General features: G+C 50.2%; 1 protein-coding gene across 1 annotated transcript; it reads left to right on the top strand.

Annotated features, from left to right (window-relative positions):
- The first annotated feature begins 453 nt into the window (after nucleotides 1-453).
- On the top strand, nucleotides 454-17,697 carry IFNLR1 (interferon lambda receptor 1). Its single transcript, XM_021684395.1, has 8 exons — nucleotides 454-532; nucleotides 1,026-1,157; nucleotides 4,521-4,644; nucleotides 10,195-10,379; nucleotides 12,836-12,978; nucleotides 14,427-14,586; nucleotides 15,107-15,240; nucleotides 16,344-17,697. The coding sequence occupies exons 1-8, from the start codon at nucleotides 454-456 to the stop codon at nucleotides 17,130-17,132; spliced, it is 1,746 nt and encodes a 581-aa protein (XP_021540070.1). The 3' UTR covers nucleotides 17,133-17,697.
- The last annotated feature ends 552 nt before the right edge of the window (nucleotides 17,698-18,249 follow it).

The raw sequence follows: 18,249 nt of genomic DNA, 5'->3' as shown, positions 1-18,249 counted from the left end.
GTAAAGAGGAGGCCATACCTCCTTGGAGAGTGGTGGAAAGAGAAAAAATAACATTTAATAAAGGAGAGCAATGATTGCTTTTAGAATCTTGTTGGAAAAGCAATACATATAAATTATTGAAAAACTTAGAAACCAAACATGAGCAGAAAGAAGAAATTTAAATATATATATATCTCATATATATGATATATATCTCCTCACCACCCAGAAATTAACAACCACAAACATATTGGTATAGATCCTCGATCTGTTATCCATACCTATGGACATACAGATTTTTTTTTTTTTAATGGGGCCATATTTTGCTACTTGCTTTTCTCCCACTGAGTATGTTGCAAACATACCCAAGTCATTACATACCCCTGGGCAACATCCTTTTTTAATGACAGGAGACTACACTGCGGTGAGGCTGTTTCCATTGCTTGGAAGTGATTACTCTTCAGGTGCCTGGTAATGCACCAAGGCTTTGGTGTCGGAGGCACCAACTTTCCCCAGAACGAGTCCGTTAGCTTTGGAGGCTGCCACTCCCCCGGTGAAGAATGTACAGAATAACAGGACCGACGCACCAGATTTTCAGAGATATTAAAGTGGATAACGTGTGGGAAGTGCTCGGCTTAGTATCGGGTACATAGACCACGCTCAGACACCGCCAATGGTGTCTGAGGCTGTGTTGTTAAACTGGCTCTGAACACTTCCCTTAGTCCTGTTTGAAAGTCCCATATTGGAATTCCTAACTGCGGTTATTGGTAATAAGCAGTTTCCCTTCCCTTCCCTCCCCCCATATACGGATTTACTGATTCCCGGCTCCACGCCCCCTATCCCCACCCCACCCCCCAGCGCCCGGGGTCGGGCTGAACAAAGCGCAGTGCAGGCCCTGGGGAGCCACCAGCGGTCTCGGAGCGGGGGTGGCGCGGGGAGCTGGCGTCCAGGTCGCTCGCAGCGGCCTGACTGCCCCAGGGAAAGCCCCCGCCGGGCCCCGCCCCGGGCCCGCGGTTCGGCCTCCCATTGGCTGCCGGCCGCCGCAGCCTGCGGGCCGCTGAGCCGCGAGGCTCGGGGAGGTGGGACCTGGTGGCGCCCGGCTGGCGGCGCTGGAGCCGGCCTGGCGGGGGTCGGGCGGTGGGTCCCCCTGCTGCTGTGCCTGCTGCAGTCCACTCGAGGTAAGCGCGAGGCCCGCGGGGCGGGCGGGGGCCGCGGGGCGCCTACCCCGGGTGGCAGAGCTCCTGGAAGGAGGGTCGTGGCCGCAGCCTGCCCGCAGCCAGCCGAGCAGGTGCGATCGTACCCGCCCAGCCACCACCCGTTGTCTTCTAAAGTGGAACTTGGGACGAAACAGACCAGAGTCTTTGAAATTCCTTTCCCGGACGAAACTGATCCAGTTTCCTAAGGCCAATGCAACTCCCGGTGAACAGGGAAAAACAGTGGCACTTTAAAAATTAGCAGCTGCGCTGGTTTATAAAGTCCTGCTTAAGGTTTCCTAAAGGCACTGTCCCCTGTATTAATATGACACTGGATCCTCGCTGTTAGGGGAAGCCCTGCCCTCCGGCGCGGCCCCCATCCCTTCCTCAGGCAGACGGTTTCAGAAGCGCCACACCCAGACTGAGGGGAAGGAGCTCTGGCTTAGTCTGTCCTCTCCTTTTGCTCTTAACAAGCCACCTTTTGTTTCTGCGCTCCCACTGGTAAGTAAGGTGGTACAAAATACCCCAGGCTAGGACCCAACCACCAAACCCCAACCAGTCAGGAGAAGGTCCCAATATTGCCCCCAATCTTAGACTTCCTAGTCTTAGGCTAACAATTTAAGAGCAAGAAGGGCCCTTGGTCATAATTTAATACTAATATTAAAAGCCAACGTTTCTTGACAACTTCTTTGCGCTGGACACCACATTCCCCTACTTAAGTGGTACAACCCAACCATCCTATGAGATAGGGACTGTCTTCTCTCTTTTCGGTTGGGGAAATTGAGGCTCAGAGCAATCAGGGGAATTGCCCAAGAAGGAAAGCACAGGTGGAACACCTGGAAGAGAAGACTGAGGCTGACGCAAGTGTGGCCAGCTTTGGCTGCCGGGCGGGCAGCTGGAGCAAGACCGTCCATCCACCTGGGTTGGCTCAGGGATGTCCCAGCCCCTGGCACCTCCACAGCAGGGACTGATAATGCAGCTGGCCAAGGACAGTGCACCTGTGTGTATGTGTGGGTGGGGAGGGGATCCTCTGTCCCCCTGTTTCACTGTCAACCTCAATAGTTCTCCTGTCTGGACCCAGCTACACTTTTACCTGAGGAATATTTAATGTACCCGACACAAACTGCAGCGTGTGATGGTTTAGGGTGAAGTGCAGCCAGATCCAGGTTCAAATCTTGGCTCCCACACAAACTGGCTGCGTGGCCTCAGGCAAATTATTTACCATCTGTCTCTGAGTCTAGTGCCCCTGAATGGAAGTGGAATGACACCTACCCCATAGGGTGGTTTGTCCTGAGGATTGAATGAGGTTTTGTACATAACATGCCAAACCAGTGCTCAGTAGATGGTAACCACTCTAGCTGCTATTTCTCTTGTGGGCATGTCCTGCCCACAACATACCTTATAATCTGCTTGCAGACAGACTTTGGCCTCTGCAGCTCACCTGCTAGAAAGCTGGGAACAGTGACAGCATCTGCACCCCCAGTGATCCGGTTCCAAGTGGGGATCACAGGATGAGGTGGAAGCAGGCACCCATATTTGGGTTAAAAGGCCAGGGGTGGGGAGCTGTGCCGAGAACCATCAGTAGAACTGCTCCCCCCACCCGTCCCCCACGCCATTCTGTCACCGGTGTGGGTTTATGTCATGCCCTGTGTGACACTTCAGGGAGCTGAATTCTCACAGGACCATGAGCTCCTAAAGGGCAGGAATGGAGTTACATTCCTCTTTGAAACTTCTGGCACGCAGTGGTCCACAGATGTCATTAGCCAATAGTGGTTCATAGATGTTGGAAGAATAAAGCTGAATGGGCCCCATGAGAAGCTCAAGGAGGAAATGTGGTCAAGAGCTCAGAATTTGGAGTTGGCTACTAGCCCTGGATTTGAATTCTGATTCTACAACTTATTACCTGACAAGTCCTCTGTTTCCCTCATCTCTAATGTGATGATCACACTTAGTATCTACCTTCTAGGGGTGTGGGGAAGATTGAAAGAAAATGCAACAAAGTACTTAGCATGGCTCCTGGCACACAGTTAGGACACAATACCTGTTAGCTGCTATCATCATCACCATCATCCCCATCACCCTCACTACCACTACTTAGAGATGTCAGGGAATTGACATTTGAATCAAGTCTTTAAAAGATTAGATGGTAAAAAAAAAATTTTTTTTAAACGGTGAACAATAGACAGTCAAAGAGTGCTGGGTTCAAAGTCACCCAAGAGATGTAGTAGTTTGAGAAGGACAGGAAGCAAGATTGGCTACAGCCTCATGAGCCTGCTGGGGAGCTGTAAGAGAGAGGTCGACAAGATGGCCTATCATGTACCTCAATAAAGAGCGTGGACTTTATTCTCAGGGCCAGGGAAGGGCATGGAACTGGGGAGGGGTGTAATCAGTGTATATTTCGGAAGATGAGGGTTAGCAGTGAGGAGGAGGTGTCAAGGAGGGGATGTAGGGGCCAGTTAAGGATAGTCAGGGAAAGTGTCACTGAGACAGTGACATCTGAGCAGAGATGTGAAGGAAGCAAAGGCGTGAGTCTGATAGAGATCCAGAGAGGGGGACCAGTCTAGGCAGAGGGAATAGCTCCTGGAAAGGCGTGGAGGTGGAGCGTGCCTGGCATGCTCTAGAAACAGCAGAAAGATCGATGCAGCTGGAGAGCAGGGAGCACGGGGAGAGCAGTGAGTGGGATTAGGTAGGTCTTGGCGGGGGGGGGGCAGATTATAAAGACTTTGGATTTAACCTTGAATGAAGTGAAAGCCATTAGAGGGTTTAAAGCAGAAGAGCGACTTGATCTGACTTTCATTTTAGCCCTTGTTGCTATGTGGAGAATGGACTGAAAGGACAAGGTTAGAAGCAGGGAGACCAGTTGGAAGGCCTTTGGAATAATCCAAATTATCACAATATTCATTCGTTCAACAAATATTTATTGTGCATCTACTCTGTGCCAGGGACCATGGCAGGCAAGCTCTGGGGACATGGCTAAGAAAAGAACTGAGCACCTGCTCCTGAGACCCTCAGGGCTGTTCCCTCCTGGAGTCCAGCAAATCCAATAGATGTTAGATGGTTCCTGTTCGGAGGTGTTCCACTGAAACCCTAGGTGCCAGATGGACCGCAGAGGCCTAGGGAGGGGAAGGGGCTGCGGTACAAGCAATCAGTGGCCCAGCTATGATTAGAGTCCTGACCCTGGGTGCCCAGCCTACATCATGTCATCTATGCTTTAGCTACCCCAGATGACTCCTGGTTCTCAAACTCACCGAGCACCTGACTGCCTACCACACCTCTCTTCAGCTCCAAATGGCCCATGTCAAGACCAGCCAGGAGCTCCAGGCTTCATGACCTCTTTCTCTCCCACAGGGAAGCCCCATCTGGCCCCTCCCCAGAACGTGACGCTGCTCTCCCGGGACTTCAGCGTGCACCTGACATGGCTCCCAGGGCCTGGCTACTCCCAGAATGTGACCTATTTTGTGGCCTATCAAAGGTAGAGGGGAGCCTCCGGTCTGGTGTTTGGGGAGCCTGAGGAGGAAGGCAGAGGCTGGATGGGCTTGTCTGGGAGTGTGTGTGGTCAGCTTCCTGGTTCTCTGTGTCCCATGGGAGACAGCATGTGGCAGGTGTTTGGAGAGAGCGTTGATAAAGGTCTGGAGGTGGGAATGGTGTTGATTAGGAGACAGTACACAGGTGTTGGGTCTGCGGGGGCTCGGGAGGATCTTTGAGAAGAGTCAAACAGGGCTCAATTAGAGCTACAAGGGCCCAGGGGTGGAATTCTCCAGGGCCTAGATGAGGCGCTTGGAGTTGTTCCAGCTGACAAGGGAGGGCAGACATATCTCCTGCAGGGCCCATGGTAGGCATTGCTAGAGGATCACCCTTTTCCCTACGGAGCCTTGAGATCCTTCTCAACCCCGCAGTCCAGGCAGCCATGACTAATCCAGAGAAATCTGAAAGTGGAAGCAGATTTGCTGATTTGCACATAAATAGGAATCACTTGAGGTTCTTTAGCAGGAGAGTAAGATGATGAAAGCAGATAGTCAAGAGGACTCATCCAGGATGGGTGAGGAGGAGGAAGCAGGAAGGGGAGGTAAGTGCCGAGTACGCAGGACCCACCTGTTCCAGGCTGAGTGCTAACGTCTCGCATGAACATTTCACTTCTTCCTCCCTGTATACCCAGGCTGGCACTGCACTTCCCCATTTATTTTTTTTTTTAATTTTATTTGTTTATTTATTTGAGGGAGAGAGGGTGTGAGTAGGGGGAGGAGCAGAGGGAGCATGGAGCCCGAGACGGGACTCAACCCCACGACCCTGAGATCAGGACCTGAACCGAAATCGAGAGTCGGACCCTTAATCGACTGAGCCCTGCACTTCCCCCATTTTAGAGACAAGGAACCTGAGCTCAGAGAGGTGCTATGATTTGCCCGAGGAAACCAGGGATGGAGCCAGAAGAAAAACCCCAGTCTGTCTGACCCCGAAGCTTATGTGCTTCCTGTTCTTTCATGGTCCCTCCTTCTGTAACATCCAGATGTGAGTGAGGGGAGGGCCTACCTTGGAAAAGGGCAGATTGCCAGCGAGCTTTCAAAAGAAAGAACTGTACAGAAATGTATCAGGAGGCAGGAAACACCTAACATGTACTGTGTGCTTTGCTGTGTGTCAGGCACTGTGTCCACGCATTAACCGTCCTTATTCTCACACAGCCCCGGGGGGAGGGGTGCGGCACCTGCCCCCTGCAGGGCAGAAGATGGAGGCACCCAGAATATATTTTGCTCAAAGTCACACAGCTGGGAATAGTGGGGCCGGGATAGATTGATTAGAGTTGAAAGTCCATCCTCCAGACCTTTATGATATCGTCCTTCTCTTTTATACTTTTTCAATACCTCTGAGGATTCTAAAATGATGATATTCTAATTGTATTATTTTTTTCACTTATTAGGTGGAATTATTTTACAAAGAGATGCTTCCTCTCTTGTCGTATTTGATATTCAATGTACTATTCGGATAGGCAAGACAGGACAAATGCTTGAATTTTTTGTGCAAGTTTTCAAGATCATGAATTTTTGTGCAAGTTTTCAAATCATCTCCCAAAGGCAATTGATTTGATTTTTTTATTATCCTTATGAACTCAAGTACTTAAACATATTTGATGGTTTCAATCCATTGCAACTTGTCTACTCATTAAAGCTTGAATTGTCCCATCTTTGGCCAGCGAAAATCCTTTCAAGTTAGCTCCTGAGTCCTTTTAATATGATGCTAGTAGTTTTAATTATTTTACTGCTGTTATACCAAGATGTTTCAGGCTCATTTGTATAATTTCTGACCTAAAACCTGAATCAGCCATTTTTCCATTTAGTAGAAAATGGTTTTAAAGAACACAATGTGTGTGCTAGCTGTGCTGATTACTACTTAGCTATTGCTTTGATCTTTTCAGGAAACAGGGTGAGATAGGTAGGTAGGTAGATAGGTAGAAAGATAATTCTAATCCCACCTCTGTTCCTGGCTTCTACTGAGATGGCTAATTAAGTCCATGAGTCCCGTCCGTGATCTCCTTATGAAATGATTTCCCAACCACACCCTGACCCTTGGTGTTCCTTCTAGAACTTACTTTCTCCTTTTTTTGCCATATGCATAGGCTGAGAATTTTCCAGTTCTGGTTCCTTTTTGCCTAACAGTGCTTTCTACGTGCCTCTCTCCTCTCTCCTTTTACCGTAAGCAGTAAGGAGAAACCAGGTCACATCTTCAACATTTTGCCTAGACATCTCCTTAGCTACATATCCAAGTTCATCACTTTTAACATCTATTTCCCACAAAACACCAAAACACAATTCAGCCAAGTTCTTTGCCACTTTATAACAAGGATCACCTTTCCCCCAGTTTCCAGTAAGACATTCTTCCTTTGCATCCAAGCTCTTCCCAGAATGACCTTTGACTCCATATTCCTATCAACAGTCTCTTCAGGGCACTCTGGGTATTTCTAGCATGCACCCAAAAACTCTTCCCGCCTCTAGCCATTCCCCAGTTGCAAAGCCACTTCCACATTTTTAGCTATTTCTTACATTAGCACCCCATTTATGGTACCAAAATCTGTCTTAATCAGCCAGGGCCACCATGACAAAATACTGTAGCCTGGGGGCCTTAAACAACAGACATGTACTTCTCACACTTTCAGAGGCTGGAAGTCCAAGATCAAGGCATCAGCAGGTTTGCTTTCTCCTGAGGCCTCCCTCCTTGGCTTGCAGATGGTCACCTTCTCTCTCTGTCCTCACATGGCCTTTTCTCTGTGTGAGAGCATGCCTGGTATCCCTCTCTCTTTCTTAAAGAATGTAAGTCCAATTGGTTTAGGGCCCCACTCTTATGACCACATTTAATCCTCATTACCTCTTGAAAGGCCCTATCTCCAAGGACCTATACAGTCATATGGGGGGTTAGGGCCTCAGCATATGATTTTGGGGGGGGGGAATAAAATTTAGTCCATAATACCTAATAAACTGGATTTCATCACATTTAAAACTTTTACTCTTAAAAAAAAAAAAAAGCCTGAAGAAAATGAAAAAGCCAGCTACCGAGAAAAAAAAATTCACAGTATATACACTAGAAAAGGACTAGTATCCAAAATAGATAAAGAACTCCTGCATCTTAATAATAAGAAAACAGATCACCTGAAAAGATTTGAATAGTCACTTCACAAAGGAAGATATTTGAATGGCCAAAAAGCACATAAAAAGATGTTCAATAGCCTTAGTCATCAGGGAAATGCAAATCAAAGCTACAGTGAAACACTACCACACACCAACTGGAATGGCTAAAATTAAAGGGCCTGACAATACTAAGTGTTGTCAAACGTGGAGTAACTAGAACTCTGTGCATTGTTGGTGGGAATGTACGGTCACTTTGGAAATCAGTTTCTTGTCAAGTTTCATCTTCAGTTACCAAATCTCCCAGATTCTACTCCTCACGCTTTTTAAGAGAAATGAAAACAAATGTCCATACAAAGACTTGTACATGAACATTCATACCAGTTTAATTCATAATAGCCCTGATATGGACTGAAACATACACCTGCATATTCATATGCTGAAACCCTAACCGCCCCCCACCCCACCACAAGAGTGTATTTGGAGATGGGGCCTTTCACGAGGTAATTAAGATTAAATACGGTCATAAGGGTGGGGCCCTAAACCAATAGGACTCTGTGCTAGTATTTTTGTTAATATTTTGTTGATGGTTCATGTTTGGCTCAACTAGTTCGTTCTATTTATGTTCATTAGACCAACTTTGATAATTATGTTTTTCTTTTTTGTGTGTTTTATATACTTGCTGATTATTTTTCTTTGTTCAATCATTAATTACTAAGTGAGGTATATTAAAAATTTCTCATTATGATTGTGGATTTTCTGTTTCTCCCTATAGTTTTGTCTATTTTTGCTGTATAGAGTATCTAGCTATTTAGCAGGCACATATAAGGGAGAATTTTTATATCTTCCTGATAAATGGAATAATTTCTCATTATGTAGTGATTCTTCTCATCTTTAGTATTTCTTTGGACTTTGAAGTCTGTATTTTGTCTCATACTGATATAACTACAACGGCGTTTTTTGTTGTTGTTGTTGTTAATGTTAACATACTATAGCTCTACCAAAAAACAAAACAGAGGAGTTCTTTCCAAAAATCTGTTCTCTTTGCCTACGCCCTTCTCAGCCTCCTCCATTCACGTATTGCTTGGTCCCCAAACCCAGGAGTAACCGTGGATTTTCCTCTCCTCATGTTCCACATCCAATCCATGAGCAGGTCCTATCTGCTTTTACCTCCAAAATATATCCCCAGTCCAGCCGCTTCTCGTCATCCTCACCTGTTTTCCCTTACTGCAGCCTCCCAGCTGGTTTATCTGAGTGACCTTTTATTTTTTTCTTAAGATTTATTTATTTATTTGAAAGAGAGAGAGAGAACACATGCACTCAAGAGCCAGTGGGGGAGGGGCAGAGGGGGAGGGAGAGGAAGAGAATCTCAGGCAGACTCCCCACTAAGCACAGAGCCCAACATGGGGCTTGATCTCACGACCCTGAGATTGTGACCTGAGCCAAAACCAAGAGCCGGATGCTCAACCAACTGAGCTACCCAGGCACCCTGAGAGTGATCTTTTAAAAAAAGAAATTAGGTCACCTCAGTCCCCCTATCTGGAACCTTCCAGGGGCTTCCTAGCACACTTGGAATAAAATCCAAGCTCCTTACCAGGATGCGGAGGCCCCACCTACTGTGCCCACCCACTCCTCTGCCCACCTCTCCAGACTGTCCACACCTCTCCCTCCCTTGTCCACTAGTCTGCCGCCATGCTGGCCACCTGGCTCTCTTCTGGACAGGTCAAGCTCCTTCCCACTGCAGGCTTCTGCTTTTGCCATTCCTTCTCCCAGGCCTACACCTGGCTCCCTTGCCATCGAGGCCTCAATACTACCTTCCTGGCCTTTCCTGAGCCACCTTTGGCAAGGAGTCCTCCCCCATTCCCCATTACCGCTGCCCTTACCCGGTCCCGGGTTTACCTCGCTGACGGGATGATTGGCTTTCTCCCCCTCCCACCAGAACGTAGGTACCCGAGGGCAGGACCTGTCAGGCATTGCCAGTTCCCCAGGGATCGTGCCCAGTGTGCAAGTCCCTTCTTTGGACCCCGGTGTTGTCCGAAGGTTGGCATCACAGACCTGCGTGTCCCCTCTGACAGCCACACAGCATCCAGCACGATGCCTGGCATGCAGCAGGGGGCCTGAAAGGCCTGAATGAAGAACGTGGGAACTGGTTGCTAGCACTCACAATAGCAGCCACCACGTGGCCCTGGGGAGGCAGGAGGATGAGGGGGGTGACCTCCTGAGGCCCCAGAGCTAGTGAAGGACAGAGCCAGGATCCTACCACCTGCTTCTCTCCAGAGTCTGAGCTCCGGTAGGACAGACGGATGGGTGGACATTCGGGCAGATGGAGGGACAAGGGAGCACGTGTCTGCTAAGCAACCTTGCCCCAGAGGCAGAGTCCACAGCCCAGGCTCCCCTGTCTCCTCCCTCAGCGCTGCGACCCCCAGACGGTGGCGAAAAGTGAAGAAGTGTGCAGGAACCAAAGAGCTGGCATGTTCTTTGATGTGCCTGGAGAAACAAGACCTGTACAACAAGTTCAAGGGGCGTGTATGGGCGGTTTCTCCCAGTGCCAGGTCCCCCTCGGTGGAGTCCAAGTACCTGGATTACCTTTTTGAAGGTAAGTCTGTGGCTAAGGGACCTGGTGGGAGACTCCCTGTCCAGGAACTTGGCTAAGTGGCACTGCTGTCCCGGCCACCATCTCCCACCTCCCCAAAGCGGAGGACAGCCGCATGTAGCCTGGCTTTGTGGCAGGGGGTTAGGGGACTTCTGCCAGTACCAGCAATTCCGTTTGCACTCCTCGTAGTGATCTTCTTTATCTTCTAGCGAACACAACCTTAGTCGTGAACTACACAAGGCATTTTATATACTTACTCCTATTTTTTTGTTCAAATTCTCTTTTTTTTTTTTTAAAGATTTTATTTATTTTTTAGAGAGTGAGCGAGAGAGAAACAGCATGAGAGGGGCGAGGGTCAGAGGGAGAAGCAGGCTCCCCGCTGAGCCGGGAGCCCGATGTGGGACTCGATCCCAGGACTCTGGGATCATGACCTGAGCTGAAGGCAGACGCTTAACCATCTGAGCCACCCAGGCGCCCCAAATTCTCTTTAAGAAACAATTTTGGGGGGCGCCTGGGTGGCTCAGTCAGTTAAGCGTTAGGCTCGGGTCATGATCTCAGGGTCCTGGGATCAAGCCCCAAGTCAGGCTCCCTGCTCAGTGGGGAGTCTCCTTCTCCCTCTCCCTCTGCTCCTTGTCACCTCCCCCCACTTGTGCTCTCTCTCTCTCAAATACATAAGTAAAATCTTTAAAAAAAAAAGAAAGAATTTTTTAAAATTCCAGTTTCAAAAGTAACTTCTGTACACTGTAGAAATTGGGGCAGGGGAGAGAAGGAGAGAAAAATAGAGAGGAAAGCATCCGCCATGTGTCCCACATTCAGAAATCACCAGTGTTAACACTGAGCCAGGAGAGCACTCTTCTTTTCCCAGTATATTTTATTTCTAATCCTAACGACAAACCTGTGGGGTTCATTTTCATTAACCCATTTTTTAAAAAATAAACAAAGTAGGATTCACAAAAGTTAAGGAACTTGCCAGGATACACAGCTAATAAGGGGTGGAGATGGAAGGAGAATCTGGATCTTTCTAATCTTGGTCATGGTACTAGACCAGACCAAGAGGGAGGTGGGGTGGTAAGAAGGAGAAGATAAATACTCCAACAATAGCCTCACGGAGCTGAGATCTGTAACTTGCTACCCAGTCTTCTCAAAATATGTGAGAGCAGAATAAGGCTTGGAGAGAGAGGTGGAAGGGCTTGAATGAAATTGTCCAGGGGGAATAGTAGAAAGGAAGAAGAGCTGACCTGGGTAGGAGAAGCTGGCTGGGTGGATAAGAAAGGGAGAAAGATGTATGGGTAAGAAGAAAGGCAGCATGGAGGGGGTGCAGGAGGTTACAGTGGAGGAGGGAAAGGAAGAAGGCTATGTGGAAAGACACATGTGTTGATGGGAAGATGGAGGACAGGAAGCAAAGGCAGATGGATGGATCCATGGGTAGATAGAAGGCTGGGAAGAGGGAAGAGGTGGAAGGACAGGAGGAAAGGGGAGGCAAAGGAGGAAGGAAGGGAGGAAGAGAGGACAAGAAGATATGATGTATGGAACATAAAGAAGAATGGATGGGTGAGGAGGAAGGAGAGTAGGGAAGTAGGGGCTTGGCTAGCCTAAAGGCAGGAAGACAGTCTAAAGGAACAGGAAGAAAGAAAGGAGTGTTGGTTGGAAAGAAAGGAAGGACGGGCAGGCAGGCAGCCAGGCAGGCAAGCTGGAAGAGCGAAGGATGAACCAATAGTTGGAAGGACAAGGGGAAGAGATTAGGATAGAAGGAAAGATGCAGTGAGGAGGTTACTTTGCTATTACTATTAATTTTGTGTTTGCCTCCTCCTCCCTGAAGCTCTCCTCACTCTCCCGCAGCACACCCCAAGCCGGAATGAGCCTTCCTGCCTTTTGCCACCCTCGGCTGGCGCCCTGGTCATTTGCTTTCTTGAGTTTTGGTAGCTTGTGTATTTCGTTGCCCCCTAATTTCCTCCAGCTTCTGGAGGTCAAGATCCCCGTTCCCTCCAGCTGCCTGCTCAGGGCTTAATATGTTATCAGTGGCCCCTGGACTCTGACCTACAGAACTGGGAAATAATGCGTGCGTGTTGTTTTAAGCCACCCTGTTTGTGGTGATGCGTCAGCAGCCGTAGGAAGCTGATACAAGTGGGCAGGATTCTGACAGTGGTACGTGAGGGCACCCAGGTGCAAGGGGCAGCAGGAGGAAAGACAGGTGAGCTGTGAGTCTGGCCTGTTCATTTCACCTCTCTAAGCCTCAGTTTGCCCTTCTGGATGATGAGAATAGTGCTATCTGCCTCCCAGGGTCACTGCAGAGCTGAAATAAAATGGCTTTAAGGTTCTTGATGCATAGTAGGTGCTTTACAAACACTGGAGCCACTTTCCCCTTCCAGGAGTGTTCCCTGGGCTGGGGGGAGGGGGGTGTGGTGTGTAGCAGGGGGCCGGGGGATGGAGGCTGACAGGTCCTGTTCTGGTTCTGCCAGTGGAGCCAGCCCCCCCTGTCCTGGAAGTCATTCGGACAGAGGAGATCCTGAGCGTCAATGCCACCTACCAGCTGCCTCACTGCATGCCCCCACCGGATCTGAAGTATGAGGTGGATTTCTGGAAGGAAGGCATCAGGAACAAGGTAAGAAGCCCCTTTCCTGCCCCCAGGCTGGACCTCCGTCCCCACGGCCCCTCCAAACCCCAGTGCCTCTCACCCTCCCTGCCTACTTTCTGCACACCTCCTCCAGGAAGCCCACCCCACATACCTCTCACTCCTGGCAGTCACCCCCTGACTCTGTACAGTACGACTGGCCTGTGGCCCACGCTTGCCCTTCTCCACCTAAGAAGCCAGTATGGGACGTCCTGCCCCTGCGCATTATAGATGGTCACAGCACACCTCTTTTCTACCCAGTATATATATTTTTAAATTCTTTGGGTCCAATGAAATCTGATTGAAGTATGATAGGCTGTAGGAGGCCCGCTCGCCAAAGCACTGGATTCATTACCAAAAAAATCAGAAAGCACAGATACATTCCAGGAAGGAAACTAGAAGTACCCAGAGACTACCACAAATATGCCATTTCAGACTTGTTTCTCGTGCATGCACGTGTGTGTTTCTGTACACATTGATTGACGGCCGGGGTTGGCAGACGTTTTCTGGAAAGGGCCAGATAGCAGATATTTTCTTCCTTCAAGGGTCAGGAGGCCTGTCCAGCTAGTGGACTCTGCCTCTAACACACAAAGCAGCTGCAGACAATGGGGCGATACACGGGCATGGCCGTGTTCCAGGGACTTTTTTTTGCTCTGTGCAAAAAAAAAAGCAGCAGGCCAGATTTGACCCGTGGGCTGTAGTTTACTGACCCCTGTTCTTATTCCCTCCTTCTTCCACTGAGCCCACCAACATCCACACTCCTGACCTCCTGCATATGTACTCTGGACCCTAGATCCTCCTCTGACATAGTCCCTGCCTCCCAGAGCATCACAAACATCCTAGACCAGCACTGTGCCATGCGTGTAATTTTAAATGTTCCTCACTAAATTACGTAAAAGAAACAAGTTCATTTCATTTTAATAATCTATTTTATTTCATCCAATAAAACGTTATCATTTCAACATGTAAATAATATAAAAGTTCCTGGCATGCTTGGCATTCTTTTTTCACGTCGTCTTTGAAAGCCAGTGTGCATTTTATACTCAGAACCCATCTCAGTGTGGACCAGTGGCTGCTGGACTGGGCGGAGCAGCCCTAGAGTTTTCTGGGTCCGTAAGGACTGAACGATGCTCTCTACCCCCAGATACATTGGGAGGCCCTGAGGGCAGGAAGCCTTAGGAATCTGCCCTTCAAAACGGGGACCCGCAGGCCCCTGGGGGGTGCACACGAGGGTGACCCTGAGTGGCAGGGCTGCTCTTGAGTGCACACCGTCTCTACTTCAAGACTCAGTGGGGAAGACACCAGATGATGTTGCTCCCCAATGCTGAAACTGTAAGGTGGGCAAAGAAGACGCGGGGATCACTGGAGTATCCTCCCGGCCCCACCCTGTCCTGTCCCCACAGCGGGTCTGCCCACCCCCCTGCTGTCTCTCCAAACAGACACGATTTCCGGTCACTCCCCGCGGCCAGCCAGTCCACATCCCCCTGCAGCCAGCCACCAGCGGACACCATTGCCTCAGTGCCAGAACCATCTACACCTTTGGTGATCCTAAATACAGCGACTTCTCCAAGCCGACCTGCTTCTTCCTGGAGGCCCCAGGTGAGTGCCAAGTGATACGGAGGTGAGGACCCCCCCCCCCCCGCCACCGCACATATTATCTCCATCCTATGGCGGTTAAGGGCATGAGTCTAGAGATAGACTCCCCTCAGTTAAAATCCCAGCTCCACCGCACGCACTGTGTGTCTTTGGGTAGCTTACATCACCTCTCTGAATCTTGGTTTCCATAGTCTGTAGGATGGGTTTACTCTTAGGAGGATTACATGGGATGATGTATGTGAAGCCCGCAGCACATATACGGTTATAGGTGGGAGCCATGGTCATTGTTTCTGTTCTTTTTTTTTTTTTAAGATTTATTTATTTATTTGAGAGAGAGCACGCACACAAGCTGGGGGGGGAGGGAGGACAGAGGGAGAGAATCATTTAAGCAGACTCCCCGCTGAGCACAATCCCATGACCCTGAAATGATCATGACCTGAGCCAAAACCAAGAGTCAGAAGCTCAACCAACCGAGCCACCCAGGCACCCCATGTTTCTGTAGTTCTTATTTTTCATTACTTAGGAGCCAGCTGGGCATTCCTGGTGCTGCTACCACTTCTGCTTCCCCTGCTGTTGGTCATTGCCATAGGCTATGTGATCTGGAAGCGCTTCAGAGAGAACCCCTGGTTTCAGCGGGCAAAGATGCCGTGGGCCCTGGTATGGCAAGTCTGGGTGTGTGCAACAGAGGGGGAGGGTTGTTGAAGAATAAGGAAATGGGTCTGGACTTAAAGACATGAGTCAGATAGAGTGTCAAATTAGTCCAGACTGCAAACATCTCCTATCTTCGTGTCTAAATTTCCACCATTAGTAATTCATTCCTTTGGCACCAAATTCAAATGGCAAATATACCTGGGAGGGAGAAGTGCTGTAAGTCCCCATAGTGAAATAACTTCATCTCTGCTATGGATTTGTCAGATGCCAAGAGCAGAGCCCCCAGCCTTGGGACTCCGGAGGAGTACCCAGAAAGGGGAGGGGCAGAGGGTGGTGCCAAAAGGGGAAATCTTAGAAGGATCCCAACACTTAGTTCACAGTTTAACCGAGGGTGAGTCTTGCCCAGGCTGACCCCGGAATCTCCTTACTTGTCTGCTGGCTCACTCCCTTAGAAGCTGGGACAGGGGGAGGCCTGGAGAGATCAGATGGGTCCGACTTGTTCGAACGAGGGCCCAGCGAGGGTGGCTAGGCCATAGGTGTGGCTCAGTGGGCTCTCAGGTCAGGATGGCTTTGAGGATGGATTCTGAGTATCTGCCACACAGGAGTGTTTTTAACGTCCCTCGCTCTGGGAGCTGCAGGGAAATCCCAGCTGAACTACAAGCTCTGTGTTAGACATTTCTGTGCTCTGCCGCACCCCTCCGCCTGCTCTTTACATGGAGAGTCACCCCTCAACTTCCAGCAGCCAACACCTGCCGTGGCGGGCAGGGGCGGGGGGTGCTGCCTCTGGCCTCTGGTGTCCACTGCGCCCATGCATGTGGCCGGCCGGGGAACTGGCCTCGCTCTCACCTTTGCCACCCCTCACCCGACGGCGCCCTGAGGTGCGTGGGCTGCACTGGCTCCCAGCTGCCCTACGGGTAACTTGCCTGATGACAGCCTCTCTTGGTGGCTCTCCCCAGCCCCACTGAATTTTCCCTTACTGGGGTTTCCTGGGATCACTTCCCCCACAGAACTACTTACATTTGACTCCTTGTCTCGGGGTCTGTTGTCAGGGGAACCCATCCTTCAGGAAAGCCTGAATTTTCTGTTCTTTCCTCCCCTTCCCAAATCAGGACTTTTCTGGGTACAGATACCCCATGGCAACCTTTCAGCCCAGTGGCCCCAAGTCCCTGGATACCTTGACCCTCTGTTCCCAAAAGGAACTGACCAGAAGGGTCAGGCCAAGCCCTGGAGTCAGGACCCCAGCCACCGTCCAGGCAAGATCAGAGAAGAACTGTGCTGAGGAGGAGGAGGATGAGGAGGACGCAGACGACAATGTCAGCTTTCAGCCCTACCTTGAACCACCCCCCTTCCCAGGGCAGGAGCACCAGATCCCGGGGTGCTCTGAGGCAGCTGGCACCTGGAGTCCTCCCATCCAGGTCGAAGGCTCCTCTGCTGCGGATGCTTCAGACAGAAGCTGGGCCAGCACGGGGGGCTCCTCCCCCTGGGATGAGCCTGGGTCCTCTTGCTATTTGGCCAAGAAGAAGCCAGGCCAAGGGCCAGCTGGGGACGGGTGTCAGGAGCCTCTCCCACTGCCTGAATTCTCCAAGGACTTGAGTTTCCTGGACAATCCCCTGAAAGATGACCTCTCCTCCTGGGCCAGCTGGGGCTCCTCAACACCAGGGCTGAATCTGGTCCCTGGGGAGCCCCCAGTTTCTCTTCACACACTGACCTTTTGCTGGGACAGCAGCCCTGAAGAGGAAGAGGAGGAGGAGGAGGAGGAGGAAGAAAGTGAAGGAGGAGGAGGGGGAGGAGGGAGGGAATCAGAAATTGAGGATGATAGTCCTAGCAACTGGGGGGCTGGGAGCCTACGGAAGACTGAGGTCAGAGGTGGGACACTGGGGCATTACATGGCCAGGTGAGCTGTTTCCCAGCTTCCCTCCAAGTCTGGTGCAACTGAGCTTTCCTAGGACCTGAGATGCCACCGAGACTTGAGAGCCTGGGAGCATCACCACTGAGGCCGTGGAGGGTTCTTGCAGCATTTCGGAAACCCCAGGGTTGGTGTCAATTAGCTTGAGCAGTAAGAAGCCACCCCATCCTTTTTGACTCACTGACTTAGCGCTGAGCTCCAAGAGAGGTGGAGACAAGAACGGGCTGAGGTCAGAGGTTGATTGGGTGTCGCATCACCCCATCGGCTTTGGGGTGATAGGCCAGTTAGAAAAATCATCCCTGAAAACATGAAACAGGTGAAGTCAGGTCACAGTGGACACCAAGGGCTAACACCACAAGGGGCCATCTGGATCTGGAGGGAGGGAATTTGGAGCACATCTTTATCAGTGTCATGCCTTTCTCTGGCACCTCCTGAGCACCCCCACCCCCAGGTCCCAGCCTCCTGGTTCATGAGTCCTCTAGGGTGGGCCCCAGTGAAGAAAAATCTAGTAAGCCAGGGATGTTGGACAGGAAGGGAAAGGGTAGTCATTATTCAAATTCCAGCCTCTGACTCAGGGAATTACACAGCTTTTATGATCAGATGACCTGGCTTCAAATCCCAGCTCTGCCATTTACCAGTCATGTGACTTTGGGTAAGCCACCTTCCTTCACTGTACCTAGGTTTTCTCACCTGCAGCTGAGAGTCCCAAGAGAGAGACGTGTAGTATGGTGGCTGTCACATCACTGGTACCCTCTGCACGGTGGCTGGTAGGATTCTCCATCCTCCCAGGCTCTGAGAGGACTGCAGGACATCTCCCACCTGTGACCCCTAAACTCTGAGCGACTAGCGTTCACCTTTCAGCTGGTCTCACCTCTCATCTACCTCCTGCCTTCTACCTTCACTTCCTCCCTCCTCCTGGTCAGGAAACTGCACTCTCAGAAAGCCAGAGCCCAGCCAAGAGGGACCCTGACCCCTCTCCCCTTTCCCAAAAAAGAAGGAACCAAATGATCCACCTTCCAGGGGTCTGATTTGTTGGGGTTGGGGTCACAACCCGGCAGAGAACTAGACTCGTGGGCCTGTGATCCCTGTTTTAGACAGCACTTTAGACT

Source organism: Neomonachus schauinslandi, chromosome 4 (assembly GCF_002201575.2).
Source record: "Neomonachus schauinslandi chromosome 4, ASM220157v2, whole genome shotgun sequence".
In the NCBI taxonomy this organism is placed as follows: domain Eukaryota; kingdom Metazoa; phylum Chordata; class Mammalia; order Carnivora; family Phocidae; genus Neomonachus; species Neomonachus schauinslandi.
This window is presented reverse-complemented; position numbering and strand designations above follow the sequence as displayed.